Source organism: Anopheles gambiae, chromosome 2 (assembly GCF_943734735.2).
Source record: "Anopheles gambiae chromosome 2, idAnoGambNW_F1_1, whole genome shotgun sequence".
Lineage (NCBI taxonomy): Eukaryota > Metazoa > Arthropoda > Insecta > Diptera > Culicidae > Anopheles > Anopheles gambiae.
This window is the reverse complement of record NC_064601.1, coordinates 116,253,845-116,263,844: the sequence shown is the minus strand read 5'-3', so window position 1 is coordinate 116,263,844 and position 10,000 is coordinate 116,253,845. Positions and strand designations below refer to the sequence as shown.

General features: G+C 50.7%; 1 protein-coding gene across 1 annotated transcript; it reads right to left on the bottom strand.

Moving 5' to 3' along the window:
- Positions 1–1,290: 1,290 nt before the first annotated feature.
- On the bottom strand, positions 1,291–8,789 carry LOC1269683 (protein yellow). The gene is made up of 3 exons (XM_308328.5): positions 8,457–8,789; positions 2,815–3,223; positions 1,291–2,743 (listed from the first exon to the last, which is right to left on the bottom strand). Exons 2-3 carry the CDS (start codon positions 3,192–3,194, stop codon positions 1,600–1,602), a joined length of 1,524 nt encoding a protein of 507 aa, XP_308328.5. The 5' UTR covers positions 3,195–3,223; positions 8,457–8,789; the 3' UTR covers positions 1,291–1,599.
- Between the last annotated feature and the right edge of the window lie 1,211 nt (positions 8,790–10,000).

Here is a 10,000-nt window from a genome sequence, read left to right as displayed (position 1 = left end):
CATCCATACTTTTGGCTCAGGATGCGGAGTTGTACTTGAAAAGCGTCGAGGTCGGCAGTAAGGACCACGCTGCATAATGCGCATAAAGCGCACGCTTGCGGAAGCTGCCCTCGACGCGAATGCACCATTTGCGCTTCAAGGTCGCCGGCGAAGCTTTCACAAAATCTGCTGCCCTCGGCGCGCTTACATCGATTCGGCTGCCGGGTATAATTGAATAAGGTGGAGCAGAATCTCCTCATTTTTTTGTATCGCTGTTGTTGAGTTGAAAATTGGATTTTTCTGCTCCCTCTCTTCGCGTACTCGCGCAATGGTCCAGCGTGAGTTGTCGAGCCAGTAGCGGCAACGCGCAAGATTGGATTTGAAGGTAACAGCATAAAATGCCACCACCCACAACCTGGGAGGTGGGAGAACTGTGGCCATTTAGACGAAATGGATGAGACTCCTACGCCAAACCCGGTCGGTTGTCTGCGATTGATCCAACATGGCAAACGATAACAATCCATCTTGCGCTTGGGGAGAGTTGGCCAACAGAAACGTTCCCATATCACATAAAGGGGGAGGTTCACTATCTACACACTGCCCAGTAAATCGATGCTCTGACTAGTGGGGAGTCCTATGGGGGGGGGGGGGGGGGGCTACAATTTTCTTATTAAGGATTACTTTCAATCCGTCTCCGCGTGTGTGTGCAGGTGAAGCATCCTTTTGCTCTCAGTTCCCGGTGGAGTCCCGATAATGCCTTCCTGATTGCACCGACCGTGGGGGGGAAAGACATGATACATCTCAACATCTCTTTATCAGTCCCTCATCCCACCCTCCTAACTCGGTTCACTGAATTGTTCAATACAAACGATGCAACTCCACTTGGAGATGATTAACGATGAGTGGAAGAACTTTCGGTCCAACGAACTGCTCGCACCGACGAACATCCGTGGGCAACCAGCAATAAGAAGCAAACATTGTTCGCTGCATTCACAGCTTCTGATTAAATTCCCCCTCCCCCCACTCCTTCCATTGCCCTTGTGCTCCTTCTTTTCCACCCCACCCGCGGGGGTCATCTCATAGGGCATTGTCGTCGTTGCGTCGTTCCGTCGGCCTTCAATTCCCCTGGGGCGCTATATGTGGGGAATATTTATCTACGGTCCCTTTTTTGGAAAGTTTACTCCGCCCCGTGCGTCCCTGTTACCCTGTCCGTAACCCCCTTCCACCCACCCACCCAAACAATCGAAGAAGAGCATGTTTCGGATTCCTGACTCGTCCTCGGCGCGTAGTGAAGGTGGTACAACCGTGCCCTTAATCCTTAAATAGAGGAATGTATTTCACCAATGGCTAACCGCGGTCCCGATTGTGAGTGCGAGCGTTGCGTTCGATTGGGGCTCGAGGCGGAGATAAAGTTTTGGAGTTGGCCCTCCCTTCTCCACCCATCGGAAAGGAACAGATAAATAAGGATCGTTTCTGTGGGGGGAAGAATAGGGTACAGAAGGTCTTGGTAATGGTTTGTTTTTGGCTTCACACCCACGCGCGTTGTCACGCGAAAGTTTGGCGTCGGCGGGAGGATGAGGGCGAATGGGAGGGAAGATGAGGGCACCTTCTCTACTCCCCTTACAGCTCCAGCTCGCACTCGAGCTGGGCGGCATCGAACGCCAGGCTGGGTGGGACGCGCGGATCGCACACCGTGTTCTCGATCGCCTTCCGTGCGTCCGCCATCAGCACGCGGAAGTTCGTTTGCGTGTAGTCGAGCTTGTCGTACAGGAAGACGGGCAGCTTGTTGCTCATCACCCACAGCGACTGCTGCGGCTCGCGGTCCACCTTCAGATCGTTCGGGAACGTTAGCTTCTGTGCGTTCTTCTCCACCACGCCGAGATTGTTGCGATTGTACGGTTTGCCCAGATCCCAGCAGCCGACGCCCGACTGCTGCACGAGCGTGAAGAACTGCACGTTGTTCTTGCCCACGCCCGCCGTGGATGATTGTCCCATGCGGCCGCGCGTGCCCACCGGCTGGAATGCCTTCGCCGCCAGCCCAAACCCTTCCCAGACGGTTTCGTTGCGCAGGATGGAGGCCGGCACCTGGAACTCCATGAAGCTGGACATCGGGTGGAAGAGCAGCATCCGGTCGCCGGAGCGGTGGACGGGCGCGAGCGACATGCCGAACACACCGTCCGACCACTGGAAGTTCAGATCCTGGTAGTTGTAGTCGCTGGCCAGCGGGTTCGGGTTGTACAGATGGTTCGTCGTGCGCCAGCTCTTGAACTTGCGCATGTCGAACACGGTGATGCCGTTGCGCCACACGTCCGCTACGTACGCGAACGCATCCTCGCACTGGCCGTCGCGCACGTCCACCACGATGTTGGTGTGCAGCGAGTCCTCCTTCACCTGCTCCTCGGGCAGGACGTACGTGAACAGCAGCTCGTCGTTCTGCAGATCGAACGCCATAATCTTTGGCGGGCAGACCTGCTGCAGGTTGGTCAGCGTGTCGGTAACGCCCGCATCCAGCACCCAGAGGCGATCACACTCATCCACCTGGATGCGGTACACGGACATCATCTTGGAGCAGTCGGGATTGCGCGGGGACGTGTGGTAGCTCCAGTCGGGGTACGGCATCAACGGCTGGCTGCGGTCCTGGGCCGGCAGCGGCAGATAGGAAAGAGTGGCCGGCACACCCGGGTTCCAGCGGGGCGTCGTAATGAACAGTCGGTCTCGGAACCGATCCACACCGAGGGGCAGATTGTTTTCCGGGATGAATTCACTGTAACAAAATAGGGGAGAACATTAGTCACGTTTTGAGGTCAATGAAACGCATGCTCCAAAAGCCGTTACCGTGTGCGGATGGCGTTATTACGCAGCTGCAGCGAGGGGTACATGAAGTCCATCACCTTCCAGTGGTAAACGGTGTCAAACACATTCTTGCCGACGTCCTCCAGGAAGTCGTTGGCAGCCCGCTTACCGCCCGCCTCCAGCCCAACCAGCGGCCCCACGTACGGTGTCGCCAGCCGTTCCTGTTCGCGTTCCCGTTCGCGCTCCCGCTCCCGCTCGCGCACAGCTCCGCCATTAGCTGCCGCCGGTGAGCCAGTGCGAGTAAACGAACCGTGCTGCGGTCCCTTCTTGAACGGCGAATAGCTACCAACCGGGGCGGCAATCACCGCTAGCACTAGCAGCACCCCTGCCAGCACCATCCAGCTGCGTCTCCCGGACGTCATGGTGTCCCGTGAGCGGTGCTTCCTTTCCGCTGTGAAATATGGCACGAAGAGAAGAGAAAGAAGAAGGATGAGTGTGCGAAAGTGTAATTTGTGTTTGGACGAAAGATTTCAAAGGACGGCGAGAAGGTGAGAAAACTTTAACCTTCTTGCGCTCCCTCATGCTCTCATTAGTTGGAACGTGTCGTGACGTGGCATTGCTTGGCTGTGACGTATGCCATCGCCTACTGGTGTGTGTGTGTTAGCGACGCAATAACAGTCGTGGTTTTAGATAAATGACAAACCACCTTTTGCCCACCACGCAGGGCCTGCTTCGGATGCGGAACTTCCCAGGATGTGCTTGTTGTTTCAAGCGGGCGGGTTCCCACGGACACAGGTGGATATGGCTGCAATCAACCCGTTCGTTCGCTCGCTCGTTAGCACGTTCGGTACCGTACAGCATCTGTCACATTTAATTTAAAGTCAAAACATCCTTCATCTTGCTTTCAAGCTCAACCACTCTGCCCGTAGGATGCTCATCCGGAAGGTGTATCTGTTCGGATCAAGTTTTATGACATTTGCACTCTCTGCACACCAAGCCCCCCTGGATGGTGGTGATTGATTCTACCCAATTTTGGAGCAGATTTATTAAATTGAAAGATTTTAAATTTCCATCAGTTCGATCCGAATTTTTTCGACAAACCCTTGCGTAACGCCAGGCCAGGTGTCTACCGTTGATGGGTTGATAGCCATATAACCCCAAAATAAATAGAGAGGAAAAAAGGGATCTGTGTGTTGTTGCCCTCTGAAGGATGTGAGGACCTAACCCTTGAGCTGTTTCAAACCCCTTGAAGAAAAAAAAGGTAAACAAGAGTGGTTTGTGTGCGACCTGCCTGCCTGAGCACGTCTAATATGTTATGCACGTACGCACACACCTCCACACACCTCGTGTCGTCCCTTCTCCGGGTGATGTATATTGGCAATAACCTCTGCAAAAAGCGAAAGCGTGGGACTGCCGTGAAAGTATCATTTTCCTCTGCAAAGGATTTAATTTCCACCAAACAGAATCACCGAAGGGTTTACGACCTTTTCTGCAGCAGGCGGCCGGATTGCGCACTCATTGAGCTTTCATTCATCGGTTTTAGTGTCCCCCGCGTTTGCTACCAGAGGGGAGGGGGAGATGGGCATAAAAGCTAATTACCTTGCCAAAAATATGCGATGGCTCTTTTATCGTCTGCCAACTAACGCGGAACATTTCGTCAACATGAGGAGAGGGGGCACTTACTAATTCATTCACTCCGACCCACCGGGACCGGGTGGTGATTGTGGTTTTATGTTGCACCCGCGTTGGACCACGTTGCGATGAATTTCAGAAAATCATCCCGTAAAACGCTTTAACGCTTTTTGCCCGTTTTCCCCCCCTTGTCGTGGAAAACAAGGGACGAATCACTTTAACACTGAAAGTTGAATGTCCGCGAGAGGGGGCGAAGGTGGGGGCGAAGCTTTCATTTTAGAACAACCACCAACCCCTCCCGCTATCCCGTCCAGTTTGGCGTTGCTGATCGTCGGTCGAACTGAGGTTTAAAATTTAATAAACTGTCAACATTATGTTCGCTACAGCGAAAAAAGGGCGCGCTGCTCGGTTACATCAAGGGCAGAGGAGTAGCGAACGAACGTTGCCTTTGGAAGAGGAGCAGCAAAAGAGAGAGAAAAAAAAACATTTACGGGGGTGCTATGTAATTTAATAACCAAACGATGTCACGCTGTTACACTACCGAGAAACGCCGGGTTGCGTTGTTTTTGTTTTGTTAGTCCAAAACATCAGATCCAGAGGGTTCCGTGGGCACTAGTAGTGATTCAATTTTGATTAACAACTAGGCTTCGATATAATAACAATCTTTGCGAGCTATTTGGCGACATTTTGCGAGCGATCAGGCTTTTCCTTTCCCAACATTAGCATTGCTTCGACGTCCATTGGCTGTTGAACCTGTTCGGGTGTCATTAAACGTTTTCCCATTCTTGCACAGCTTATCGTGCGGAAGAAAAGCTTCACACGCTCTCTTAGTTCAATTCTGCCAGCAAAACTAGCACGAATTAAACGGAGCACGGTCGAACGAAGGTCCGGTTGCACGTCCATTTCAAAACAGGTCGAGTGAATTTGAATTATACGCTTCGTCACTACGCAAAAACCATGAAAATATGCACAACAAAACAGAGTAGAAGAACCACCAGCATGTTTATTCGGTTTTTTCCCCCCATTCTGCACTGTGTAGTTGCGGTCCAGTCCGACGGCGTGTCTCTCTTGAGTGCTTATTCTCAGTATAACAGCAGCGAATTGAAATGCTGCATTGCTGGTACTTGTCAACAGACCATGAGTGTGTTCTTTTTGGGTGGCGGGGGAGACGGATAAATCTAAGAAGCTGGAAGCTTAAACGATATTTTTGCTCTTTTTGCCGGCCTGCTTGCTCGGAGGAGTAGTGGTGTAGTAGCTGTGCCCAATGCCAAGGGCACACGCGGGGATATTCCGAAGGGAACTTTGTGGAACGAACGCAAGGCACTGTTGGGGTGCTGGCAAATGTTGATTCGGCCATGAGATGTTCAGCATACTGGAAAATTTCCGAAACATCCCACACTGCCGATGATCCCACGGTAAACACTATTACGACCATCGCTTCTACGTTCCCTATGGGGAGGGGGCGAGCAACTCCCATGGCGGGATACATCACCGAAAGCGCACTGATAGCGTATTTATCCAACGGAACATCGTGCTTTGCTTTGGGGAGGTCTCCGGGTAGGACCGGATACGATTTCTGCACCCCCATCTTTGAAATACCCATGGTCAGGCACTGTGAAACATCTCTCCCCAAAAGAATTCCTTATTCTGATTCTGATTAGAAGGATGCCATTTTTTTGGTAGGAAATGGAAACGCTTCCGGCGGTTGGAATTAAACATTGCGCCATTCCTTTGCCATAATGACACGGTCGCTTTGCTGGAGTTGCCACAGTGGCGCACTGGCACTGGCTATTTTGGCGCCCCAGAATTGCTGGTGTCGTTAAATTTGCGTTCATTAGTGAGAACAAAATGCGCGCGCGGGAGATCGTTACGCTGCTGCGCTTTCAGCCAGTCAGCCCTGCAGACACACATCAACGTCCAGCGGGGTTTAAGAAAAGTTTAATTTGAAAGTAAAATCTTTCCTTCACACCCGGGGGGTAATTATTAAATGCGTGTTTTTTGCTGCGTTTTGCTGCATATTTTACGCTCCCAAATTGCAGGGAACGTTTAATACCCTGCAGCTAGGTGTGTGCAATAATTCCCACAAATTACTGCAGAATAGTGGATAGTATGCGGTATTGTATTTTTTTAGATTTTTACGCTTTAACCTTGCCACGTGGACAACCACAGCCGATTTAGCGTTTTGGCCAGCTAAGAAGTAGAAGCAGCAGCAGCGGGAACTTGTAGAAGTAGAAGCGCGTACCACGCACGACCGAACTCGGTGGCCTTGCTTGCCGCACCGGCCGAGTTATTGGTGGCCGTCTTGGTTGTTGAGCTTTAGCGCACCGACCCAGATCCAACTCTTCGTTCCCACTCCCCCCTAGCAAGCTTCCAACAACCGAAAAAACGCCCTCGGCGAAGAAACAGGTACGCCGTCTACTCCAAAACAGCTTGAGTAAGGTCGTGACTCTAACGCACTCTCGGACACGGTGGTCTTGTTTGGGTGGTTCTAGCAGAAGTTTAATGCGTTCGAGTTTATGATTGTTTGCGCCAAACTAAATCAAGATCTTTTAAAACGCTTTCCAATCCAATTTGATCGTGCGCCTGTTACAAGTTCGTGCCGCTTTAACCGTGCTTTAAAGCGCCTGCAAGTGGTGGCGTTTGCCAATAAAACGATCGCCTTGCGTTGCTATACCACACATGAAATGTCTTCATGCAATGGCCAGTGACATAAGTGGTGACGGCGGAGTCATTTGTTGATAGAGCGGCGTCAAATCGGCTGGCTCACTGCGGACGAAGTGTGTTTCGGTCCAGTTAATTCTAGGGTGTCGTGTTGAGTAATTTCGGTTGACAATATGCCACACACACGCGTACATGTGATGCAAACTGCAATGGTTTTGTTTCGCACTGTCACGGGAAAATGCACCCGTGAGAATGCAGAACCGCAGCTGCTCCTCCGCTCCGGTTGCAGCAAACAGTGACTCGCCATGATGAAGCTGGTGCATTCTTTGATGGTGCATTGGTTGTTGTGTTGCTACATTTAAAATGAATGCTAAAACCCGCTGAGTCTCCTCCACATCGGATGACAGGTGACACTAGCAGGAGTAGCAGCAGCAGCAGCATGAAAAAACAAAAATGAAAGAGGATTTGCTTTTCACACTCCTCATGCTAAACCCTCGCCATGGGAAGGCACCCACTAATCTAACATAAACCCTTAAAAACAAGGAACTATTCAGCAAAAAAAAAACGACCGAGTCAACAGGTTCATACTGCTCAGGACTCCCACTTTTCTTCATCATCGTGCAGGTGTATTATTTTGTTTTCGTCTTTTCGCTCTCTGCAAAACCACCCCATGGTGGTGGGCATGAGTGCATTAATAATGCAGCTCCTTATTTTGCCTTCCTGCATATGCGGGATTTGGTGTTGCATGCAAACACACACGCCGAATGCTGCCTCCCTTTCTCCTCCTTTTATATCTCCTAAGCGCTCCAAACGAGGACTCCACAAGGTGAGGAAAGCAGTGAAAGCATATTATGTCACACCGAGACATGGGTACAAGCAAACTCCAAAGCAAGCACACAGCCAAGCCTGTGTGGGAGTCCTCCATCTCCGCTCCAATCCTCCAATTCCGCCTGCAAGACAGCAAGGCTGCTCCCCCTTAAAAAAAAACGAAACTTGACAGTGAAACTAGTGGTGAAACTGGTTTCTGCATACGTAATTTCTATTGCACTCTATCGCTGGCCCTCTCTCTCTCTCTCGATCGCGGGCTTTACTTTTCCATCTTTTCTCCCCAAAACCAGTCGGCGGAAGGCTTTTCTGCGCTATACTTCCTGCGTGATTTCCGCCACGAAATCGAAGATTTTAATACAACATTAAATATTCTAGCAGGATTTGTATTGAATCGGTAAAGAAAACAACACACACACACAAAGAGGCCACGCAGAACCGAAATTCCCTTCCAAGCAAAATGGTGTCTTTTGGTGGACGGGTTTTTTGTTGCAAAACACGGTTTTGATCCCATTCCGGTAGCACAGACAAACACACACAGAAATAAACGTTCTCACACAACTTACACAGGCAGTTCTTAGGTTGGTTGCACACACGAAAGTGAGAGCTTTTTCACACACACACACTGCACAAACACACGCACTTCAGTACACGCTCCTACAAGCGTTTGAGGGTCTGATCGCGTCCACAACGCACCACGAAATGATGCCGCCAGACGAGTTGGGCTTCGGTTTTAAGCTCGCTTGACCGAAACGAGTGTAGCCCTGCCTCTCTCTCTTCCCTCGTCTTCGTCCTCTTGCCAACCTTCCACTACACGCACTACACACACACACAACCACTGGGCCGGCTTATTATGACGCCATCGGACGCGATCTGTCTGCGCCGCGATCTGCTGCTGTCTACTAAAGTCAAAAAACGATCTGTCGCTGGGCGAACTCTCGTCGTACCTTTGGGACGGTATTAACTACAGTTGGTGGCGTTACTTTAAGCGTTACGCGTTGTCGATCGGGTGATGTGTAATTGTTGTGCAGAACGGCTACACTAAACGGGAGGTGTCATGTTTGTTTAAGCGTCCCTCCCGTCCCCTCAAAGATGTTGCGATATTGCTTAAGCAGCGCCGCAACGAATGGCCCGCAGAAAGGAAACGCAGACATAATTATTCTATCATCTTGCTTGTTTTTAAAGCTCTGCAGACATTTACCGCGTGTGTGCTTCAATTAACTCATTTACACACCGGTTGAAACTGTCCCATATGACCCAGCGGCAGTAATCTTGCTGTGCCGTGCCTGTCACAACAAACGGTTCTTCTTGTCCGCTTCGGGCAATAATCGGCAAGCCCGCAAACTCTAGGTCTTTACAACATTGTGAAACTATTCAGGTGTGGAGCCAAAAATCATAATTCCTCTTGCTAATCGGTGCGCCGGTCGTAAGACAAATCTCTCCCGGGGGCCACCCAATCACTTTAGGGAGTTTGGTTCATTTTTCATCCTCTCAGCCGTCCAGAGTACCAAGTCATCATCTATGGTTTGATCTACACTGTCTCGAACGTTCCTTTTGAGTTGGGGGCAGCAGAACGTGGAGACAAAATGGTGCAAAAGCAAAAAAAAATCATCAATCACCTCGAGCTACACACACACACACCCAGCGGTCGCTTGCGGTTTTGTCCCCTTTGGTCCATTGGACTCTATTACTCACCTAGCAAACTGTCTTGGGTGCGTTACTTACAAAGATTGTATTATCTTTCGACACGGCTCTCACCATCTCGTGCCAAACTTTTGACGGACAGACACACCAAGGGTTGGCAAAGGGTCATGAGGCTGACGTGGGCTAAAGAGCCGTCAAACTTCGTACACCACCAGCCAGACAAAGAGGGTTAATAAGACGCACGGGGTTGTCCAAAGCAACGCAGGTCACGAAAGAATTCTAACCGTGGTGAGGCAATGAAATATCGTTACCCCCTTCCGACGTCTGTCCGAAGGCCACCGAAGGGTAACAAGTAGAACACGGGTCGGTTAAATTAACTGTCCGGTAACAACCGGGCAGCCAGACAGACTAAACATCCGTTTCGATGTTATTTGTTCGTCTGCATAGCACGTGATTTTGCTGGCGA